At 39.0% G+C, this 25,969-nt stretch overlaps 1 protein-coding gene across 1 annotated transcript; it reads left to right on the top strand.

The window, feature by feature from the left end:
• The first annotated feature begins 1,065 nt into the window (after positions 1-1,065).
• On the top strand, positions 1,066-17,272 carry LOC117403305 (tyrosine-protein kinase SRK2-like). The gene is given in 9 exon segments (XM_034005364.3): positions 1,066-1,756; positions 8,333-8,454; positions 10,097-10,260; positions 10,495-10,663; positions 12,713-12,772; positions 12,775-12,870; positions 15,580-15,761; positions 16,115-16,280; positions 16,433-17,272. Coding segments are annotated over 9 exon segments (1,566 nt in total). The 5' UTR covers positions 1,066-1,373; the 3' UTR covers positions 16,657-17,272.
• Positions 17,273-25,969: the final 8,697 nt, after the last annotated feature.

The raw sequence follows: 25,969 nt of genomic DNA on the forward strand, positions 1-25,969 counted from the left end.
TCCACCAAAGTGGAAAGCCAGCTTTCAGCACAAATGCAGGGGATCTGCGGTCCACTCAGAAGCTCTTTCAAAATACGCTCAGTTGTCTAACACAAAGGTCTTATCTTACACTCGGTAGGTGGGACTGAGGACGTCACCCCAGGAAAGGGCCTATCGGCAGCTCTGATATAAAGAGCTCAGTGAATACCTACTTAAGGCAGGTATGTCCCATAAGTATGTTTTGGTGGTCGTCTTCGAATTGAAAGGGTACCATGCTTGGAGTTAGTGCATAACGTCCCATATATGAGACACTAATAAACAACATCTACAGCTATGCTACAAATATACTAAAGCGTATTTCTATCACAAAAAACTTTGGTCTAAAAAAAAGATTTAGCCGCTATTTGCATTTACTTTTTTTTTTGGAACATGTCATTTTTAAACCTCCTTCCAGAAATGGCCACCAGCTGATCACATGAGAAGGTTGCTATGGCAACAGTGTATATCATGTGATAGAGGGAGACCCTTACAACCTACCACTAGAAGGGCAGTATTTTGCATTACTGTATTAAAGCTAAAAGCAAATATGTAGGCGTCCCATATATGGGACACTAGGCATAAATGGGTTTAATGTGCTCTGGTCTGGACAATATGCCCTTTGGTCACAATTTTTTATTTTACAGTTTGTGTGAACTCTATGGTATTCAAAAATGTGCCCTGAAAAAAAAAGATTTGAATACATATAAGACTTTTAAATACTGGTACAATTATGTAAACAACAACAACAACAACAACAACAACAACAACAACAACAACAATAATAATAATAATAATAATAATAATAATAATAATAATAATAATAATAAACAAGTGCGCTACGTTAAAATGAACATGATTAGAAATTGTGTTTGAATTTTTACAATACTTGTGTGCATGTCTCCCTGCTGACTAATGCCACAGAAATGTGTGACCTTTTAATTCATCATTTGTTAAAAGGAAACGAAATGGTTAAACGCCCCCAACCTGTCTCGAACACATGTTCTTGCTCGTAAGCTCTGACAAAAATAAAGTTACCGGGAAATGCATATCCATAGTTGGAACCAGGAAAACATTCCGCTTTTTTTGAATGACGAGCAGTAGTGTTCATACAGGGCGTGTTCTCGATATTAAGAATATTTCAGCGTACAGTATGAAGTTTCTTATTTCAGAAGGTCGCGTCATACAGGTGAAGACAATGCCGTAGCAAAGTCAGTAGCAGACAAAAACCAAAAGCAGAGATTGCACGGGATCATTATGAAAATGGACGCAATGGTTCAATTAATGTATATGTATTTTCTGTATTAGGCATTATTTTATGTTGATCGCATAGGGGGCCAGTTTCACGGCAATTAGCCATGGGTAATGTTAATTTGAAACAAACATGTCCTTGTTTGCTGAACCGCTGTCCTTGCCGGTTTAAACAACAGATATGCGAAAAAACTGAAGCTGACAACACAAATACTGGAATAGCAAATTCTGCGCTAGATCCGGATGATATTACCAAGGCTTTGCCACCCTTACCCCCACCAGACCAAAGCCGCTACTTTGTAGCCCTGTTTGACTACAAGGCTAGGACCGATAAAGACTTGAGTTTCAACGAAGGGGACAAGCTGGAAGTGTTGAACTCCAGTACTGGTGACTGGTGGCTGGCCAGGGCACTGAAGGAGACGTCTGGGAAGAAAGAAGGATATATTCCTGCCAATTATGTTGCACCCATTGAAAGCATCGAATCTGCACCGTAAGTACAGTATTGCGTTTCAATTTACTGACTGTAGGCTATATACCTGTACCATTAAGGTGGCAAGACAAGCTTTCTCTAGGTATGATGTTTTTAATGGTTGAGGATTCCTATTATATAATAGACGCATAATGATACTGTTCATCAACAGACTTGCTGTATAATATTTCATTTAAACTAGAGAAAAAAAAAAACATATAGGAAATACATGATTTTTCAAGAATATTAATTACATTTTTTCCCCAGATTATCACTGATACCCTGAATTAACCACAAGCTTTTCCACTTACACCTGTCAGCAATCTGATTCCAGTTTTGTGTTGGCGGAATAGCCTCCCTTTGCCCTAACTTTTCTCACTTTCTTATGTTTATCCTGTCAATTTACCTCTGTGCAGATTAAAAACAAAAACAAACAAAAAAAAATAACCATGATCAGGAATATACAAATGCATCTAATTGAGCTAACTGTGTAAATGCTGATGCAACTGAGATCAAACTGGCTTAAGACCCTCTTGCATATAGTATATCATACTCTGGGAACATAATGGGCTGCCTGTACCCCACACTTGCTTTTGTACATTGAGAACATGTTATCCAGTTGTGATGGAACATTCCAATGATATTCTTCAGCAGATTATTGATAATATAAAGTAATGTCACCTTCATTTTTTTGTGTATTGCTTCCAGCCAGTGCAGTGTCCCAATCCCATGCACTTCTGTGCTTCTTACTCATGGTGGATGGTTCCATAAATACAATCCTGTTAGGGCGAGAAGTCAATCAAAAACCAAACAGCTCCTTTATGATTTTGTCAGTACCCTTCTTTATCATGCCTCCAGGTATACAGTATGAAGTCATACCATGTGATTGTCGTACTTTGTGATGAGTTTTTCCTTGTTTTATAAAAAATAATTTGTGGATTGTTATTAGTATCCTTGAGTCTCCATATCTTCTGCTTTTTATTATTATTATTAATAACACATCATTATCTAACCAGGAAAATAATTCTCATTTTAGTTTAGTTTAGGTTGTTACTGTGGTATTTTGGTAGACGGCAGAGAGACAGTACATCAGTACTTCCTAAAACAGCACGATCAGAGATTAACTCTTTCATTGCCCATGAGTACAGTTACCTGTTTCCTCAACAGCATATGTCATTTATAACAATAAACTGGACAGTATCCATAGAAACAGGATTATCCTTTGTAATCATTTGTTTGTCACTCGAGGTATGCAGTAAAACCTGTTGAGAATTGAAAACCAGTTTATTTTGTTTTGTTTTAATGCTAGCACTGGTTTACTGCTGCTAAGTTTCTTGTGTCGAATAAATATTGCTTATTGTCTTGTTTTTTCTACTTTCCACAATAGTTTGGGCTCCACTGTAATTATTTATTTCCTGAATATGTGTACCAGAAAGCAACAGTGTAATGTTTTTAATCTATAGTGTTATACTTGAAACATCTGAAAAACTGTATTATAATAAGTCATGTGGTATGGCTATTCATTGGCACACACATTGTTTAAGGTCAGCCCCCTGGTAGCCTATTCATATCCTTGTGTAGTGTTATTTATGTGGTGTTATTTATGTTGTGTTATTTATATCCTTGTTGGGGTTCACAGTATGGTATATGTTGTTTAAAAATTGCACAGAGCCAAATAATTCACAGGGTATGATTTTATTAGTTAATATATAGTTTTTTTATGACAGAAATATATTTGCCTATTTTTTTCTTTTTTTCACTCCAGTATGTTTTTCATTTTTTTTTTTTTTTTTTTATTCCTTATTTACAAACCATTCATTGTGATATGCCCCTGGGGTTGCTCGTTTTTGTTCACTGTAATGCATTGCTTATTTAAAAAAAAAAAAAACAAGGTTATAAAAGGTACATTCAGTATTGATATATAATGACAATATTAATTCCATATGAGTGAATACCGGAACAGCAGGAATCAACGGTGTGTAATCTCTGTAAATATTACTTCTTAATCAAGCCTCCCTGTAAAGGGAACTTGTATGAGCTTACCGCCATTACTGTAGTGAGCAACTTATTTTCAGGGTCATGGATTCTCCTTGGGCCAAATCTAAGGACACCCTCACTTTGACCTGTGACCTAAGAAGGCTGCGGTATTCTGGTCATGACACTTGTTGCTTTCTGGATGATAAAAACCTAACACTTTGAGATATTGGCTTCATATTTCAGCTGTTGGTTAGACAGCTGTATACTGTGATTTTCCCAGTCATGTTTGACAGTGGGTAAGAACAATGAACCCTTTCATGTCAGTTTGTAAAGCTGCTGCTGTCACAGTGTCTAGGCCTCATATCTCAGAAACCATTGAGGTAGTGACTTCATATATGCAGGGTAATATAAATCCTATATTCTAAATGTGTTGCTGATCAAGACACTGGCCTGATATATTGTGGTCTCTGCTGTAGACAGAGTTATTGTCTTAATATTTGGTGGAGTACACCTCATTCCATTGCCTGTGTTGTCCAGTAAAGATTAACCCTTTATTAAAACTTGTCTGTATCAATGATACAGACCACACACTTTGACACAGTGTCTTTTTACTTGTATTCTATGATTCTGTCAGTAACATTTCAATTACATTTCATTGCCAATTGTTTTAACCTCTACACATATCAGACAGATCGTTTTCACATATACATTTTCAATTTCACATCACCCGTACAAACGATTCATTATGATATACTCCTAGGTTGGTCTTTATTGTTCAGTAGTTAGAATTGTCTTAGCCATGGGGACCTGTGGCAAGATGGCTTGCGAGTGATGTCAGACCAGGGAAGAGACAGATACAGTAGTGGGGTATGGAAGCACTGAAGCACAAGTTTAATAATAAATGAACAAAATAAAAGATTTAAACAAACCAAACAAAACACTTATACAAAATAAAATGACACAGTGGCCAAAACAAACGGACAAACAGACACAGAACAAAACAAGTATGGTGCTGGTCTAGACAAGCACGAGTAGGAATTGTTGTATTTCTGGCTTCTTTTGCTTTACCTCCCAGCTCTTGTTCCGCCTCTGAACACACTCAACCCCGTTCAGCCAAAGCTGTTTGTTTTTATATTGTGGCCGAGGGATTAACTGGCTATCAATGACCTAGTTTATCCCTCGACCACATTCGGCACAGGGTTTAGCTGGATGGAAGATTTTAACCTCATCCATGCTGTAAAATAATTAACAACAAAACAACTTTCAAACAAAGACAGTGCCTTTAAATAATAATACAAAATACCACAAAACATCAAGTGGCACAGGGGCGGGGAGTACCCATCACAGGGCCAAACACTGGAATGTGAACCTTCCTGAGTTTCTTTTTGCTGACAGAAATAAGCTAAGAGACTAGTAAGCACTGACAAAAATGAATTATTTAAACATGGTCTGTATGTACTAGATCCACCACAGACAGTTTAGCTAAACACCCCAATGTCTAAATAAAAATGATTATAGACAGTATTACAGAAAATACTATTGGTACGTGGCTTTAAATGATATTAAAAATACGTTATGTATTACACGTAACGTTATTGTTTACAGATACTGTATTTGTTGATATATTTCTTTTATATACAGTACACACACAAGATTGGTATTAACAGTGAGAAACACAGGAGATACCAAATTAGACAGCTGACAATATCTTAGTCTATGGCTATATTATTTGGTATCCCCCTGTGCATTTCAGGCAGTGGGGCTCCTAGAAATGTCAAACTTCCACAGTGTCTACCAGTGCCCCATTATCACACCCAAAGGGTTTGATTGATATTGGGTGTATTTACAGTCAGAAACACGGGATACCAAATAATACAGCCATATTATAATTTGGTATCCCCTGTGTGTCTTACGGTCAATACCAAATGATTGCAAAAATGCAGCCGACAACTGCTGCGCGTGCACATCACTCGTATTTTAGCTGTTTTCACAGGTAATACTGAAACATAGACATAGCTGCCGTCATTTTGTACATTTCAAACAGCCTTGGTAGAGAAGCCTGTGTAATTGACATGCAGAGCGACCAATAGAAATGAAGTATTTCCATGATTTCTATTTAGTACAGCCCTTAGTGATCCTGCCTAACAAATTTAACCCATTATCATCCTCAGAGGAAAAGACAAAACACATTTTAAAATGCTTTAAATATCTTATATATATATTCCCTCATGATCACCGGCTGTGGCGGAGTGTCCCGCCCTTTTGTTTATTATTTATTTATGTATGTTTTGTATTATTATTATTATTATTATTATTATTATTATTATTATTATTATTATTATTATTATTATTATTATTATATTGTTTAAATGTATGCAGGCGGATGAAAGTCGACTGCTATTATATTGTATTGACTTAGCAGGGAGTGGGTTACCTCTCCCTGCTTTCACGTGAGGAATGCAGTTAGTCAGGAGATAAATGATCGCCAATTGTCTCATTAGCTCCTGACTATCTGCTATATAAGATCTCACCTTCAGAGTGTGGGGAGAGGGTTGTCCAAAAGTAGACAAATCTAAATCTAAAACAAAATGGCCAAAATGGTTTAATAGATCAATTTAAAAAGATATTCAGCGAAAAAAGGCACTTTACAGAACGTTTAAAAGGGACCAAAAACAAAGCACACAGAAAGAGTACTTGGAACTGCAAACACAAGTCAAAAAGGAAGTTAGAAAGGCCAAGAGAGAGATAGAAATCAATATTGCTAAGGGGGCTAAAACCAATTCCAAAATGTTTTTCCAATATTATAACAGCAAGAGAACATTCAAAGAGGAGGTTAAATGTCTAAGAGACACAAATGGCAAAATCATAGATGAAGAAAAAAAAATAGCAAATATATCAAATGATTACTTTTCACAGGTTTTTACAAAGGAGGACACAGACAACATGCCCCACATGTCAACCTGTTCCTATCCAATTTTAAATAACTTTAGCATAGCAGAGGCAGAAGTGTTAAAGGGACTAGGAGCTCTTAAAATAAACAAATCCCCTGGGCCGGATGAGATCCTCCCAATAGTACTCAAAGAAATGAAAGAATTTATTTACAAACTGCTAACCAAGATCATGCAACAGTCTCTTGACACGGGTTGTACCGACAGACTGGAAAATAGCAAACGTAATACCGATCCACAAAAAGGGAGACAAAACCGAACCAGGTAACTACAGACCAATAAGCCTGACTTCTATTATATGTAAACTTATGGAAACTATAATAAGATCCAAAATGGAAAATTACCTATATGGTAACAATATCCTGGGAGACAGTCAGCATGGTTTTAGGAAAGGGAGATCATGTCTAACTAACCTACTTGACTTTTTTGAGGATGCAACATTGAAAATGGATAATTGCAAAGCATACAACATGGTTTGTTTAGATTTCCAGAAAGCTTTTGACAAAGTCCTGCATAAAAGATTAATTCTCAAACTGAACACAGTAGGGATTCAAGGAAATGCATGCACATGGATTAGGAAGTGGTTAACATCTAGAAAACAGAAAGTACTGATTAGAGGAGAAACCTCAAAATGGAGCGAGGTAACCAGTGGTGCACCACAGGGAACAGTATTAGGTCCTCTGCTATTCCTAATCTACATTAATGATTTAGATTCTGGTATAGTAAGCAAACTCGTTAAATTTGCAGACGACACAAAAATAGGAGGAGTGGCAAACACTTGCAGCAGCAAAAGTCATTCAAAATGATCTAGACAGCATTCAGAACTGGGCAGACACATGGCAAATTAAATTTAATAGAGAAATGTGTAAAGTATTGCATGCAGGCAATAAAAATGTGCATTATAAATATCATATGGGAGATACTGAAATTGAAGAAGGGAATGAAAAAGACCTAGGAGTTTATGTTGACTCAGAAATGTCTTCATCTAGACAATGTGGGGAAGCTATAAAAAAGGCCAACAAGATGCTTGGATATATTGTGACAGGTGTTGAATTTAAATCAAGGGAAGTAATGTTAAAACTTTACAATACATTAGTAAGACCTCACCTAGAATATTGTGTTCAGTTCTGGTCACCTTGTTACAAAAAGGATATTGCTGCTCTAGAAAGAGTGCAAAGAAGAGCGCCCAGAATTATCCCAGGTTTAAAAGGCATGTCGTATGCAGACAGGCTAAAAGAATTGAATCTATTCAGTCTTGAACAAAGAAGACTACGCGGCGAACTGATTCAAATATTCAAAATCCTAAAAGGTATAGACAATGTCGACCCAGGGGACTTCACAACCAAAAAAAAAAAAAAAAAACATACCAGGTTCCCAGAACTGTTTAAATTATTTAAATATAATGATTTGCAATTAGGTTCTCAGCTGCTTCTTTCATTTTTTTTTTTTTTTGTACAAATATTTTACCTAGATCTGCTTGAACAGTGGTATGTTTTGTGAGCTAAAAACCACCCTGAATCCGTTTATAATATATACTGTAAATAAAATATGTGATGTGTTAAAAATTTGAAGTGGAGTTTCAAAAAGTCTGTTTTTATTTTATTGGTGCTGGTTTGAAATAGTGTTTATTATTATTATTATATACTGTATATTTTTTATATTCCTTTTTTAGGTGGTACTTTGGAGGAATAAAACGAGCTGATGCAGAAAAAGCACTTCTGTCACCAGGAAATGAAACTGGCGCTTTCCTTATCCGAGAAAGTGAAACTCAGAAAGGAGACTACTCACTATCAAGTAACCAATGTTTCTGTATATCATTAGCTACAGATGCAACCGACTGTGCACTTGTGTGTCTCATTAAAACATACGCAGCCCTCCACTGTCTTTAATGTTATACAGAAATACAGTACTTAGAGAACAACTTTTCTAATTCTGATAATAAAGAACATTCTTTAACAAATGTTTGTGAATGTATAGTTTCATAACCTGGAGTTGTCTATCTGTAGGTCATACATTTTTACATACAGAGAAGCCTTTAATGACTTAAGTGGAAATTTGCTTTGGACATTCTTCAGATCAGGGTTTAGAGATTATCAGAATCTGGGGCTACAGTATATGGAGGCACATGTCTGTCTAAACTTTGAAGTGCATACAATGGATGTAGGTCACGGGGATGTATTTTTTTCAAGTTACCAATGCCTCTAATTTGTATTTACAGCTGTGGACAGGGATGCATGTACAGTAACTGACATGCATGTTCAGGACAGCAGCATGTGTGACTTTTTTCTTTGCTTATTGTAGGCGTTTTCAGACAAACAAATATGATGGTTTAAAAAGCCCCTAGACTACGTGCAAGATAAATAACTTTGAACTTTGAAATGATGTTGTTCATGTGTTTTCGAAAACATTATTGGTGCTTCCTGTAGATTTATTTATAATATTATACATGTGTTTATTTCTAACAAATAATAACATTAATATAAATATATATGAATAGTGTAACAATTCTACATTGTTGGAATGTATTTTCTATTTTGGCCAGGTGACAATCAAAGTATTATTATATAGCGCCACAGGAAAAAAAAAAAAGTACAATATCATAACTAAAATAAAAACATGATTACAAACATTACAAAACGATTTAGATTTTTTTTTTCTAAATCTTCCTATTACCAAAAGATAGGAAGTGCTATCTCACAACTAGTTGCAACGAGTTCCAAAGTTTAGGAGCACTAGAGAAACTCCGACCTCCCAGAGTAACACGCCTGGTCAAGGGAACAGCCAGCAGCTCTGAGCTTGAGTTGAAGAGCACAGTACAGCATTGCTCTGAGACACACACACACAACTAGTGAGCAGTCGTCTGAAAAAATCCTTTCTGTTACCTCCACCTTGTGTCCTAAATGCAAAATAACACTTACAGGACCAAGCACTGTGTTAGATACAGTATGTTATATGTTGTATTGAGCAGCAATGTGTTCTTCAACCTATTGATTGGTAATAGTCAAAAGTATTGAGCGTCAGATAAAAAAAATCTTGTACAGTACCACTAGCTTTTCTACATGTAGGCTGTATCATTTAAATGTGTCACCAAACCACCACCGGCAGCCTGATGCAATGTTGCCATGCCCTCACAACACTATGCACCGTTGTACTGAGTGATTTGGATCATAGGTGATACAAATATGTACACTAGGCTATATTTGACATTTATGAAATGCATTGCCACTTTGTCCTTGTTTCATAGACATTTTTAAGATGAACTCAAAATAAGAATATGCACATTTGAATATACAGTACAAACCCTGTAGCACATGGTACTGTATACGTTTGTCATATGTTGTAATCTTCTAAAGCATTGCTTTCATTGCTGTTTTAATCCTAAAGCATCACATGTAATTGTGCTTTTTTACTGACTCAATGTCTCTTGTGTTTGCAGTTTTGGATAATTCCATTGTTAAGCACTACAAAATACGAAAGCGGGATGCCGGGGGTTACTTTGTATCTAAAAAAAAACAATTGAACACATTAAGGGAGCTTGTTGAGCACTACTCAGACACTGTGGACGGCCTTTGTGTGAAGCTTGGCTCACCATGCAGGAAGGTATGAATACGTCAGTTCTGCATTGAAAGATACAGAACTTCTCACATGTCAGACATTTACATCTGCACAGTGGCTTTTCAGAAAATGGTTTGTAGTGTGGGGCAAAAAACTAAAAACTGATGTGCATAACAGAAATAGAAAATAGTAACTCTGTAGGCACTAAAAAAATTTCCAGTACAGTTTGTGCATATATGTCTTCTATTGATGTGGGTTTGTCATTGTGTTCATTCTTAGCTGGAGATTCCTCAGACCCATGGCTTGTCCTACAACACAGTAGACCATTGGGAAATTGAACGTTCTTCTGTGAAGCTACTCACAAGATTGGGAGCTGGTCAGTTTGGGGATGTGCATGAAGGACTGTGGAATGAGACTACACCTGTTGCAGTGAAAACACTGAAGCCGGGTAAATATGTTTGATTTCATATGGCAGACAGCAGTTATGGGTCGAACATGGTACCTGTCAAATTGGATTTTAAACAAAAGAGAAACTCTCTGTAGTACAGCAGCATGTTTACTCTTTTGAGATGTAGCTTGCATTGCTCTATATCCATATATTGCCACATGTGGATACAAGCTTTATTTTTGTTTCAGAATACATTTGAAGGTATTTTATATATATATATATATATATATATATATATATATATATATATATATATATATATATATATATATTACCTGATCTGTAGACAATGCTCCTTTTGTATTTGCATACTACAGATTCCTTTAATGTTAACTTGGTGTTTGTTTTTTAAATGCCAAATACAGTTGAACCCATGGTTACTAGTAGCCTAACTAGCAACTCAGGTTAAATAAAGTACTCAAAAGTATCCCTAAGGCACATGTTACTAGTTTTGTAAGTCTTATTTTCCTTTTGCAAAGCAAATGAGGCAAATTGCACATTGGTGTAAAGACAAACTGAACATAGTGTAAAGACAAACTGAACGTTAGTGTAAAGACAAACTGAACGTAGTGTAAGACAAACTGAACGTAGTGTAAAGACAAACTGAACGTTAGTGTAAAGACAAACTGAACGTAGTGTAAAGACAAACTGAACATAGTGTAAAGACAAACTGAACGTAGTGTAAAGACAAACTGAACGTAGTGTAAAGACAAACTGAACGTTAGTGTAAAGACAAACTGAACGTAGTGTAAAGACAAACTGAACGTAGTGTAAAGACAAACTGAACATTAGTGTAAAGACAAACTGAACATAGTGTAAAGACAAACTGAACGTAGTGTAAAGACAAACTGAACGTAGTGTAAAGACAAACTGAACGTTAGTGTAAAGACAAACTGAACGTAGTGTAAAGACAAACTGAACATAGTGTAAAGACAAACTGAACGTAGTGTAAAGACAAACTGAACGTTAGTGTAAAGACAAACTGAACGTTAGTGTAAAGACAAACTGAACGTAGTGTAAAGACAAACTGAACGTAGTGTAAAGACAAACTGAACGTAGTGTTAAAGACAAACTGAACGTAGTGTAAAGACAAACTGAACGTAGTGTAAAGACAAACTGAACGTTAGTGTAAAGACAAACTGAACATTAGTGTAAAGACAAACTGAACGTAGTGTAAAGACAAACTGAACGTAGTGTAAAGACAAACTGAACGTAGTGTAAAGACAAACTGAACGTTAGTGTAAAGACAAACTGAACGTTAGTGTAAAGACAAACTGAACGTAGTGTAAAGACAAACTGAACATAGTGTAAAGACAAACTGAACGTAGTGTAAAGACAAACTGAACGTAGTGTAAAGACAAACTGAACATTAGTGTAAAGGACAAACTGAACGTAGTGTAAAGACAACTGAACGTAGTGTAAAGACAAACTGAATGTAGTGTAAAGACAAATTGAACGTTAGTGTAAAGACAAACTGAACATAGTGTAAAGACAAACTGAACGTAGTGTAAAGACAAACTGAACGTAGTGTAAAGACAAACTGAACGTTAGTGTAAAGACAAACTGAACGTAGTGTAAAGACAAACTGAACGTTAGTGTAAAGACAAACACCTGCAGTGTCATTATAGTTAAAGGGAGAGGGATGGCATGTTTTTATGCTTAACACTTGCAGATCTAAAATTTTAGAACCAGGGTTATGGAAATCAACACTCTTTAGTGCATCTCTGTCTGTAACAATATCTACAGTACAGTGCCTGAGAAGGTCCTGCAAAGTCCACCAAGTTTAGATAACTTTTAATAGAATCCTACGTTGGTTGTAAGTAGGATAACACAAAAAAGATTACAAGATATAAAACTGGAATGTGTGGCTTCAAATGTAGAAACAAATCAGTGGAAGTACTCTCTTCATTAAATCGGCATGAACAAAAACTACCTGTTAAGAGGATCGCTGGAAACTCATTCCCGTTTCTTTTGGTCCCTAGATGAAATTTTCACAATTCCTGAGTGGTTTCCCAATGGACAGCTGATTTTTCTTTCCCCTGTTTTTAGGGACTATGGACCCCAAGGACTTCCTTGGAGAGGCACAGATGATGAAGAAGCTGATACACCCAAGCTTATCCAGCTGTACGCCGTTTGTACGTTACAGGAACCAATTTACATCATCACCGAGCTGATGAAAAACGGAAGCCTACACGAATACCTACAGAGTAAGCAGACACCACTTACTATGATCTCAGATCGGAGAGAGCAGTGAGGGAAACAGCAAGAAAAACACAGTGGTTGATGGTTTGAATAATTCATTATTCTGTGTTTTTTTTCCTCACTTTGCTGTATCAATGAATACATTTTCATATTTTCTCATGATTTTTTTCATAAATCGAAAGAACGCTGAAAAGTCCTTCATAACCCTTAAAATTTATTGTAGTAAAAGCCTAACAAATATAGCATAGCGAAAGCATGGTAAAGCATAGATAAGCATGGTAAAGGACATTAAAAAAAAACATGGTAAACTTTGGTAAATGCATGGTATAACCATGGAAAAAAGCTTGTGGAAAGTACCATGGTAAAAACATATAAGGGAGCACTGTAATGTGTTGCTTTCTTTGTCTCTAATTGACCCTCAAATGCTCACCATTTCCAGTGTGCATGGTTTCATGTTTACACAACTTTATCAGTTGTTGGTAATGGTTAACTTTTCGAGCCATTCTGTAGCCCTGATTTCTTTTCAGTAAATGGCATGTTACTCACTCAACTGATTCATGCGTTATGGAAAACTGCAGCTCTAACATGTACTATATTCTTGAATAAACTAAGCTGCTCATCCTGGTTACAAGTAAGTTTCAGAACTGATGACAAAACCGAAGACACAAGGGATTTTGATAGAGCTCAGCTGGGATGTAACTCAGTATCCCAGACACAAATTGCTGATGTTTCATGAAGAACAGCCTGAAAAATGATTAGGGGTTTATGCCCATATGTTGAAAGTGGAAAGAAATGAGGGCAAAATCTGAAGAGGAATTCTGAATAGAAATGGTGATTTAAAGATGGCAGATTTGATGGAGAATTTCATGTAAAGGATGTAATCTTTTCCTGTAAGGAAAAGGGTGTATATGGGCTCATATTACACAGATAGTCACAGCCACATATCCATTTGAATGCTTTGTTTTCTTCCCAATACTTGGTATTCAATGTCTACAAGGCTGTTGCCTTATCATGGTGTTTTCTGACAGTTAATTAGCGTTGGTGTCCTGACCATATTTACTGTTTCTTTCCATGCAATAAATCTGTGGGGAAGTAATTTAAAGTGCAGTTACTATACATGTTATCAACAGGGAATACAATAAATCCTAATTGTCAATATCTTATCCTACTGAATGGGACTTGTGAATCGTTTCTGTGATGTAGACAGATCCTATACATTTCTGTTACTGTACATGGGGGGGGGGGGGGGGGGTCGGGTATGGAAGCAAAAAAGGGTAGAAGGTTTGCAATATCAAAAAGGAGGGAAGATGAGAATAATATGCAGGACCGTCTGCATTGAACTGTTTGATACTGTACATAACAAAATAAAAATGTTGGGTGTTCGAGAGTGGAGAACGGGAGAGAGAGAAGGAGAAGGAGAAGGAGAAGGAGAAGGAGAAGGAGAAAGAAAAAGAAAAGCAAAATAAAACGTAGAGTGTTTGTTCTCACCGTGTTTGTTTGTCTCCGTGCACCGTTTGTTAAGTGTTAGTTCGTTTTGTTTGACTGTTTATTTTGGCCTCAAGCGCCGTGTCCTGTTTTTGTGTTTAAAACCTTTTATTTTCTGTTCTGTTATTAAATGCTGAGCGAAAGCATTCGCTCAGCTTCACCAAACCCCAAATCTCTGTCTGTTTATTTCCTGCATCTGGTCTGACGCCACCCACTCCGGCCGTCTTTGTGACAGAGCCAAATAGACATGTTCCTGCTACTACTAGTGGCAGCGTACGATTCCACATTATATCTTCAAGTTTGCGTACAGCTCAGGAAGCCAGCTTGAAGTGTTTAATAATGTCTTTAAAAGGGATATCCCAAAGACCCAATTATTTTGATGCCTATTAAAGTAAATGGAGAACCAGATAAGTTGCATATGGCTGGGGAGCCATGAGGAGTACTGTATTGACCTTTGGGGTTAGGGAGGAAAGCTTTCTGGGGCTTATTTGGCTCATCATGCTTCAGAGACCACTGCTCTGAAGCATGAATTCTGCCTTCCAAATCTGAAACAAACAAAAAATTATAATCAAATGTGAACCATGAACCTTGGGGCTCAGAGATATTATACTATATATGCATGAACTGCAAGGGGAGGGAGCTGTACAAAAAAATAACAGTTGCACTTCCCTCCTGGAGCACCACTATTGATTGTTCCACCTGAAGTATATTATGGCTTGGCTTGTCAGAATTATGGTGATTCTTGTGAGCAGCTCTTAAATAAATGCACCCTTGAGAAACCCATACCAGATCATCTATATTTTACAGGTTGACCTCACACAGTGACAGAGGGAAAATGCATTTCACTTACATTTTTCAGGGCTAGCCACAAAATATATGCCATATTATTATTTGTTTATTTAGCAGACACCTTTATCCAAGGTGACTTACTGAGACTAGGGTATGTGAACTATGCATCAGCTGCAGAGTCACTTACAACTACGTCTCACCTGAAAGACAGAGCACATGCAGGTTAAGTGACTTGCTCAGGGTCACAGAATGAGTCAGTGGCTGAGGCGGGATTTGAACTGGGGACCTCATGATTACAAGCCTGTTTCTTTAACCACTGGACTACACAGCCTCAATCTAACATATACAAGGGATTGTTGACCTCAAAGGAAATATTTAATTTCAAGCCAGTATAATGGAAGTATGTTTAAACTGCAGTGCCCTGCTCTGTTTTTCCACAGAGGATGGAGGGAGGCGGCTCCGTATTCCTGACCAGGTAGAACAGGCTGCTCAAGTGGCTGCAGGAATGGCTTACCTGGAGTCCCAGAACTATATCCACAGGGATTTGGCTGCCAGAAACGTACTGGTTGGTGAAAATAACATCTGCAAAGTAGCTGACTTTGGACTAGCCAGAGTATTCATGGTAAGCTTTCTGTAATTTTGTTAATATTTTTTTCAGGACTTGTCCTATTGTTGTACTGTATTTTCACATGCCTGTAACTTTGAATGTGACTACTGCTAAAATATAAATATGTCTGTGGAATTGAGGAGGGTGAAAAAGATTGTTGTAACAGTTACTGATTGACTTTTAAAGCAAAATCACACAAAAATCTCCACCAATGCAAACTACTGCATCTCCATTTAAAACCTGCTGTTGTCTATTGTGAAACCCATAATGGAGTTGAATGAAATGCTTGGTTCATTCTACTTTATGGACGTTGGATGCATCAAAATGTAACACAACTGTTGTATTATTGTCTATATTCTGTAATTTAGGCAGAGAATGAAGGTGTGTACGAGGCCAAACTAGGAACTAAATTCCCTGTGAAATGGACAGCACCTGAAGCAATCAATTTAAACAAATTTTCCATCAAATCTGATGTGTGGTCCTTTGGAATCCTACTGTATGAAATAGTGACATTTGCAAAGACGCCTTACCCTGGTGAGTTTTTACAAGGTAACGTGCATAACCTGCGATTGCCTCATAATGTTTTAAGTGTGGTTCAAACATTGTGAGGAGGCCGCTAGCTGAAATGTTGGTTTGGTTGTGCATGGTCTAATAGTAATGCTGGTGTTGTATGTCTTCTTTTAAAGGCTTGACAAACTACCAGGTGATCCAGGAGCTGGCCAAGGGGTACAGGATGCCCTCCCCTGCCGGCTGCCCTGCGCAGCTTTACGAGATCATGACTGAGTGCTGGAAAGATGATGCGAATGAGCGGCCCACATTTGAAACGCTGCAGTGGAAACTTGAGGACTATTTCAATTTAGATGTCACATCCTACCACGATGCTTCTACGTACTATGGAAAATTCACTTAAAAAAAGTCAACCACTGTAATTTTTACCATAGTAAATTTGCACTGTTATGTATGCAATTTACTGTGCTTCCCCCATGTGATCCAATACTTGTATGTACGCATTCACCATGATTTAGTGCACTTTGCTGTGCTTTTACCATAATATAACACAGTCATTTTTTACACAGTCGTTTCTTTGGGGTTACTCTAGTCTAGGATTTTGTTTGGAATATAAACTGCCATAAATACTAACTTTGGTTTTCACCAATTTGCTTAAATGAAATTTTGATTGAACTCACACAGGAAAATTACTGGAAAAGGTTCCTTGACAATTTGCCTTATGTTTCAGATTTAAGGTACTAGATTTTAATATTGGAAGAAAGGAGCATACTTGTAAAGCCTATGTACTGTATGCATGCATTTGCCACATTTTTTAAATGCAAGGCAGTATTCTATTTCATTGTCTTTAAAAGCTGACATTTTAGACTGTGACATTTGCCAGTGAGTATTTTATGATTTTATGATAGCACTTTTTTTGCTGTATTTATATTGTTTGTAAATTTGTTGAGGAGATGATTGTCTATTCAGCGACACCAAGCTATTTACTGTATAATAAAAATCCTCAGATCCTAACCATAGCCAATCGGTTTGCAGGAACTTCGCTTAAGGCAGTGCCTGCATTGACCAACATTAAGACAAGTCCATTGTTCCTGGAATGGCAACGTTTGCAGAAAATCAACACAGACGTGCAACGTATTGTGACAAGCAACAGACGTGCTACAGTGGCATAGAGCACAGAAACCTAGACAAGACTGTTTCCAAACAATGGGTTTCATTTTTTTGTTACATTTTGCGCAGCACTAATCACCTTTATCTAGTTTTACAGTTTCAGAAAGCAATAGGGATCAAGGATGTTTTTGTTTCTGTGCTTCCTGATTCTGCTGTCATTCTCTCTTGAATTATAAACATTTTCCATAAAAAAGAATGATTCCTTGGCAATGGAATAACTGTTATTGCAATTATGTGTATTTTTTTTTTTTTATTTATTTTTTTTTTTTTTCATGTGGTCTGTTCACCGCATAATATTATAATCTGTTTTTGCGCCTTATAGCCTTGAGGTCGCCAGTTCGAATCCAGGCTATTTCACTGCCCACTGTGAATGGCAGTTCCCACAGGGCAGCGCACAATTGGCCGAGCGCCACCCGGGCCTGCCTGTAAGTTGCCCGGAGCTGCGTGGTCCTCCGACGCTGTAGCTCTTAGGTGGCTGCATGGCGGGCCTGCAGAGTGAAAAGAAGCGGACGACTGACGGCACACACTTCGGAGGACACATGTGTCCGTCTTCGTCTCTTCTGAGTCAGTGTGGGGGGTGGCAGCGGTGAGCCGGGTTGAAATAAAATAATTGGGCTTTCCAAATTAAGGAGAAAATTAGAAAAATGGAAAAACACAATATATCCTAGCTTTTCAGAGTGATGGGTGCGCCTGCTTTTCAGATGAGGCTCTATGCTGGTAATACAGATTCACAGATCATCTTCAGCATTGAGACGGTTACGGTATTTGCTTTTGATTGCAACCAGTTTTGAAAATGCTGACTCACAAAGGTATGTCGATGCAAAAGGCACAAGCACTTTCATGGCTTCATATACTAGTTCTGAGTATTGCATGCGCAGAGATAACCAAGGGAGCTTCAGGGTATTATTGTATGATAAATCCACAAGCTTGTCCTGTACTGCTGGGGGCAAGGCTGCATTTTTAACAGCATCTTCTTCAAATGGATTTCTTATCCAAAGGCTGCCTGTTGCTGTAACTTGAGGAAAATAATGCCACAGCTGGTTTTGTAGGCCTTGTAAGTGCTGAGAACTGACAAAATTAATGTATGACGGCGTTCGTAAGCCGACGATATAACAAACAGCCATGCCTGTGTGAAGTTTTTACTTCCGCAAGGAACGTTTCTTTATATTCTGTTTAGCCATATTTGTGTTGTTTGAGACACAACATGAGCCAGATTGCAGCAGGGATGAAGAAACATTTGCTCTAATCAACATTTGGGCCGACAGTTCAATCCAGAGAAGTGTGGATGGACGCGTCCGTAACATTGATATGCGCATTGTTATTATTTTATTATTATTTTATTATTTAGCAGTCGCTTTTATCGAAAATATTCCTTCCTTCCTTCTGCTGAATTCTGTGTAGGTGGATGGGTACTGTAATCATCCATTCATTACATCCATTTGATCATAGCATGATCAGTGACCAGGGTAAGTTCTCTGCCTAGCAGATAATATCTCAGTGTCTCCATCGCCCATTTTATGGCAAGACCATCCTTTTCATAATTCTGCTCTCTGGGAATTAACTTTCTGCTCAAATACAGAACTGGATGCTCTTCCCCCTTTATCACCCGTGACAATACAGCCCCCAGACCAACTGTGGAGGCATCAGTTTGTAAAATAAATCTGTTTGTGAAGTCTGGCACAAACACAGGATCAGTGGACAAAGCATTACATAAATCTGTAAAAGGCTTTAGACCTGGTTAGCTCTGTCAACAGGGCAGCTCGAGATACAAAACTGGGATTGAATTACCTATAACAACCCATAATACAAGGAATGCTTTACCTGTTTTTTTTATTAATCGGCCTCAACCAATTTGTTATAGCCTCAATTTTTGTTAACCTGTGGTTTTACACACCTCTGCCCACTGCGTAACCCAAATATTTCGCCTCTGATAAACCGATAAAACATGTTTCCTGGTTAGCAGAAAGACCTGCTTCCCTAAGGCTGTTGAATACCAGATCTACCTTATGTAGGTGTGTCTACCAATCCTCACTATGAAGGAATCTAAATAAGATGACGCATAAGGAGTGTGAGGGCATAATATTTTATCCATGAGTCTTTGAAATGTTGCCAGATCTCTGCAAACCAAATGGCAATACCCTATACTGGAACAAACCTTCGGGTGTAACAAAGTGTGATCTGGATGGCTGCAGGGGTGACGAAGGACCAGGGAAATGAAACCAAAACAAGGAAAAGCGGGGCAAACTCAAAAATAAATATTTAAACAAAACAAAAACACTGATATAAACAAATGGGCAGAAGAGCCAAAACAAAACAACACGGAACAATGAACACAAGTAGTATGCTGGTTACAACTCCCAGCATACGTAGAAATTGTATTTTGTATTTTATATTTTCAATAGACTTACATCTCTTATCTCGCCTCTGACACTCTCAACCTTGTGCAGCCAAACTGCAGGTTTATATTATGGCGGAGTGGTTAACAAGCTAGTAATTATCTTATTACCCCTCGGCCAGAGTCTGCACATGTTTAATAAGAATGCGTGACTGCCAGCTAATTAAATACTCAGTAGCTGATCAGTCATGCATCTTCACAAGGTATTTAAAACAATGACAAAACAATAACAGATAATGGTGGACGGGAACTCGCTCGTCCTGCCAAACAATAATATAATACAAATAATACATAATAATATTGGCTTTTCGCTGTCATATAATACACACATCAAATAATAACTAATAATAATAAACAAATATATACAATGGAGCAGGACAGTCCACCACACAAAGTTTTTTTTTTTTTTGCCCTTTCTGTTAGAGGGATTTGCCAATATCCCTTGGTCAAGTCAAGAGTAGTTAAATATTTAGCTTTTCCCAATTTTTCAATTAATTCAACGACCCTGGGCATGGGATAATCGTCAAATTTTGATTATTATTTATTATTATTATTATTATTATTATTATTATTTATTTCTTAGCAGACACCCTTATCCAGGGCGACTTACAATCGTAAGCAAATACATTTCAAATGTTACAGTACAAGTAATACAATAAGAGCAAGATAAATACAATAACTTTTGTTCAAGCAAAGTACAAGTGTGACAAAACACAATTCAATAATACAGCAGATAGTGATAGTTACATCAGGATATGATTAAATACAAAATACTACAGGTTAAACACTTGGCAGATTATAGTATTCTGAAGTACAGGATTAAATGCAGTAAAAATAGGGGACAGATAAGAGCAAAATAAAGCGCATTTAAATGAAGGGTGATAGTGTCCCAGGATACAAACAGAGGAGTTCTACAGGTGCTGTTTGAAGAGGTGAGTCTTAAGGAGGCGCCGGAATGTGGTCAGGGACTGGGCAGTCCTGACGTCTGTGGGAAGGTCATTCCACCACTGTGGAACCAGGGTGGAGAAGGAGGCGGGGGAGCGTAGCGGAGGTAGAGCCAGTTTTCTAGTGCAGGCGGAGCGGAGAGGTCGAGTGGGGGTGTAGGGAGAGATGAGGGTCTGGAGGTAGCTGGGTGCAGTCTGGTCAAGGCATCTGTAGGCTAGTACAAGAGTCTTGAACTGGATGCGAGCGGTGATCGGGAGCCAGTGGAGTAGCGTGGGAGAAGCGAGGCAGAGAGAACACCAGGCCGGCAGCGGAGTTCTGGATGAGCTGAAGCGGACGGGTGGTGGACGCAGGGAGGCCAGCCAGGAGGGAGTTGCAGTAGTCTAGGCGGGAGAGTACCAAGGCCTGGACCAGGAGCTGGGTAGCGTAGTTGGTGAGGAAGGGTCGGATTCTTCGGATGTTGCTCAGGAAGAATCGGCAAGTGCGTGCCAGAGTGGAGATGTGCTGGGAATAAGAGAGCCAGGGGTCCAGGGTGACACCGAGGTTCTTAGCAGAGGAAGAGGGAGAGAGTGTGGTAGATTCCAGAGGAACAGAGATAGAGAGATCAGAGGAGGGGGAGGAGGAGGGAAAGAAAAGGAGGTCAGATTTAGAGAAGTTGAGTTTGAGGTGATGCGAGTGCATCCAGGAGGAAATAGCAGACAGACAGGTAGAGATACGGGAGGGGATGGTGGAGTCAGAGGTGGGGAAGGAGAGGAAAATCTGAGCATCATCAGCATAGAAATGGTATGAGAAACCATAGGATGCGATGAGGGGGCCCAGGGAGCGGGTGTAGAGAGAGAACAGGAGAGGACCCAAGACTGACCCTTGGGGGACTCCTGTTGAGAGAGGGCGATGTGTGGAGGTTGCTGCACGCCAGGTTACCTGGTAAGTGCGGTTGGAGAGGTAGGAGGAGAACCAGGCCAGAGCAGTGCCAGAGATCCCCAGGTTAGCAAGAGATGATAGTAGAATAGAGTGATCAACAGTGTCAAAGGCAGCAGAGAGGTCGAGGAGAATTAGGACAGAGGAGAAAGAGGCAGCTCGGGCACACTTAAGTGAGTTGGTGACAGACAGGAGGGCGGTTTCAGTGGAGTGAGCAGAGCGGAAGCCAGATTGGAGAGGGTCGAGCAGAGAGTGGTTGGACAGGAAAGCAGAGAGCTGGCGGTGTACAGTCCGCTCGAGGGTTTTGGAGAGGAAGGGTAGGAGGGAGACAGGATGGTAGTTCTGGAGGGAGGTGGGGTCGAGGGTAGGTTTTTTGAGGAGGGGAGTGATAGAGGCTTTTTTGAAGGCAGAGGGAAAGAGACCAGAAAGTAGAGAGGTGTTAAGGAGGGAGGAGATGAAGGAGTAGAGCAGGAGCAGCAGCTTGAAAGAGGTGAGTGGGGAGGGGGTCCAAGGCACACGTGGTGGGTTTGTGACCCTGGAGCAAGGAGGAGAGGTCAGAGTCTGAGAGGGGCAAGAAGGTGGAGAAGGAGGGCGAGTTAGAAGGGGATGCATTGGGTGTAGGGGTTGGAGCAGGAGGGGGTGCGGGGGAGGGAGAGGTGTTAGAGTTTGCGGATATCTGATTTTAGAAGAGAAGAAGGAGGCAAAGTCATCAGGGGAGATAGAGGAGGGAGGAGGAGGGGGGAGGGTTTAGGAGGGAGGAATAGGTAGAGAATAGTTTACGTGGGTTGTTAGTGGAGGCTTGGATTACAGATTGGAAATAAGTACATTTAGCAGAGGAGAGAGTAGAGGAGAAGGAGGAGAGGAGAGTGCGGTAAAGGTCTAGGGCAGCAGGGAGTTTGGTTCTCTTCCATTTCTTTTCAGCAGATCGCAGTGTGATTCTTGCCAAGCGGAGCGCAGAGGAGAGCCAGGGTTGGGGAGAGGAGGGGCGAGCAGGTCGGGAGGTGAGGGGACAGAGGGAGGGAGGAGGTGAGGGAGGAGGTAGCAGAGTCTACAGAGAGTTGTGAGAAGGAGTCGATAAGAGGGAGGTGAGAGAGAGCAGTGGAGGCAAGGACAGAGGGGGAGAGAGCGGAGGTTACGGCGAGAGGTGACAGTGGGGGTAGGAGGAGCAGGGAGAGGGGGGGAGAGACAGAGAAAAAGACATGAAATAGTGATCAGAGAGGTCCAGGTGGGTGACAGAGAGGGTGGAGGGGCAGCAGGCCCTGGAGAAGGTGAGGTCCAGTTGACGGCCAGCTTTGTGGGTAGGAGGGGATGGAGAGAGACAGAAGTCGAAGGAGTGAAGGAGAGGGAGGAATCTAGCAGAGTGGCTGGGGTTGGAGAGATGGATGTTGAAGTCCCCCAGCAGGACAGTTGGGGTAGACAGAGAGGGGAGGGAGGAGAGTAGATAGTCGAGTTCATCCAGAAAGTGAGTGAGAGGCCCAGGGGGGTGGTACAGAACAATGAGCAGGAGTTGACAGGGAGAGGTTATTTGGACTGCATGAAATTCAAAGGTATTAACAGAGAGTGAGGAGGGGACAGAAAAGAGTAAGGAGGGAGCGAGGAGAAGACCAGTTCCATCTCCCCGTCCAGTGGGACGCGGAGTATGGGTCAGGACGTAGAAAGAGGTCAGGGCAGCAGGAGTAACAGTGTTATCAGGGGACAGCCAGGTTTCAGTGAGAGCAAGGAAATCGAGAGAAAGGTGGGAGGCAAAGGCAGAGATGAAATCAGCTTTGTTAGCAGAAGAGTGACAGTTCCAGAGTGCACCAGAGAGTGTGCGGGAGGGGGGGAGAGGCAGAGAAATTAGGTTAGAGGGGTTGGAGGAGCAGCAGCGGAGGGAAGGCAGAGGACGAGGACGGGAGGACAGAACAGGGATGTGAGAGACAGTCATAGCAGGACAGGCAAGACAACAGGCACAGTAGGAGCAGTGGGGTGGAGGCTACTGACTAGTAGATGGCTTCTTCTAGAGCGCCGTTAGGTTCGGATATATGCGAATAGCGTCTCAGTTCGACGCTTCTTGCTGGCGCCGAAATAAGCTGCTTGATTAAATGTTACAACTGCTTGGCAAAAACCAATCAAATAGCAAAATCAATCAAATAGCAAAATCAACTGCTAATTAATTTAGCCACTCACCTGGTACTAATCACACACACTAAGCTAATTCAAACACCACCTTACAATGTCACCAAATGTAGTTAGTTAAAATTACTTGAAGCAGGAACTTATCTGCCTCAGTCCCTGGTTACCTGTAGACTGAACTAATTACTAGATCCCCACCCTTAAATAAGTTCCACCTCACTTTGCAAGGGAACTAGCTGCTAACAGCTCTGGAGACAATAGTTTCACACACTTCAATAATTGATACTTCATTGAGTTTCTTAAAGTCATTGCAAAACCTCCATGTACCATTTGGCTTTGGCTCCATAACTATAGGACTAGTCCACTCACTACTGGACTTCTCTATGAATCCCAGATCTAACATTTTTTTCTGTGGTAATAAAAGTTATGATAAAGTAATTGTAACATAAATCCTTAAGCTATCTTGAGACAAGTAAACATGTATTTGGATACCTTCTCAAGACACACCTTTAGCTATGTATAAACAATACCTTACTATAATGATCTGGGGTTTTACCACAGTATCCTTCTATATCACCATCAAAACTACATTCATATCCAAGTGCAATCAAAAGATAGACTTAAACATATATACACAATATATATTTTACAGTAATCATAGAATTCTGGCTATAACTAATTGATTCATTCGGCATATGATTTAAGGTTTAGACAATTTTCAACTTTGATTCAGTTCAATGTTATCATATATCAGTGTTTATTTCAACATACAAAAACAAAATGACAAATCTTGTTGAAAGTAAATACCTTATTTTATTAAAGTTACAAAAATAAGAGTAGATTGTATTAGATTGTAGTAATTCATTTTCAAAGTATAATCAAGTATTATACTAAGTATGTTCAAGACAAATTAACCATATATTCAAGTTGTAATTAAGATTCTAAATATATTTAACATTCAACAATGTTTTCATATTTGATCATGTAATTCAATATAGGTTAATATTACTTCAGACAGATTAAACATAATTAATCATACAATAGATTTATGCACCATGGTGTAGTAATGGCTTTCTGCCTGAGGTATTAATTATGTAATTAATTAAGTATGCGTGTCTTATAGTTAATTTGCTTTTAATCATTATGTTTAAATTGTGTTTGAATGTTCTTTTATAGTGGTTCTAATGCAGCATTGTCCAAGTTTAGAATTCACTCATTACACATGGCTGACCCTTAGATGGGCGGAGGTATTTTAAAAGACTAGATGTGTCTTGTTGCATGTAGTACGTGGCGGACCATAAGGTCAGAGGGCACTGCCCCTTTTGCCACAGAGGAAGTGTGTGGTAGGCTCGCCATGTGTAATAAGAGAACGACTACTTTGATTATTGGACAGAAAAGATTCGGGTTGAAGGGGGTCAACAATTGCTTACAAATGTATAAATATCAAACATTGTAAAGTTTTCTTTTCACCTCTTTTGAATTGACTCCATGGATATCCGTGCTTTCTGAAACAAACATATCATGCACTGAGCTGTACTGAGGTCTGCTTATCCCAAATTTGTCAGCTTATTCTTTTCAATACAATGGAAATTCATAAGTTGTTTAGTTACCTGTCCTTATATGTGAAGAAAAGAAACAGTCTCACAATGAAGAATTACTGTATATAGCTTTCTCCTCGTTGTTAAAAAGTGTTTCAGTTTAGAAACCAGTCTTCAGTTTGTAGTCCTCTTCAGTTCAAAGATTTTTTTCAGATTTAGTAGCAACAAAAGTCTTTTTATTCATATTTTGAATTAAGATCTTTTCATCAAGCTGTGTTTTAGTTTCTGGTCCTTGAAGTTAGAATGTTGAGAGTTGTTGCTGAGTCTTCAGCGATTCAGTCCAATTGTACACACTTAAATGTTTCTGTGTAGCTTTTCCAAGAGTTGTATTGTTTATTGATTTATTTGAAAGAGAGTCCTTGGAGAAGTTGATGTTGTTTTTCATTGATATTTCTTGATAGAGATTTCTTGAGACCTATGCTGCAAGTATTTTTTATAACATTTGAGAATAGGTGTGTCTCTCAGATTACTGTCATTTAATTGGTCGACTCGCCTATTCATTCTACTGGTAAATCCTCAAAAGCATTCAATTAAATACAATACAATATAATTTAAGCAAATATAAACTGTACTTTCTACAT

This window comes from Acipenser ruthenus, chromosome 5 (assembly GCF_902713425.1).
Source record: "Acipenser ruthenus chromosome 5, fAciRut3.2 maternal haplotype, whole genome shotgun sequence".
Taxonomy (NCBI): Eukaryota; Metazoa; Chordata; class Actinopteri; order Acipenseriformes; family Acipenseridae; genus Acipenser; species Acipenser ruthenus.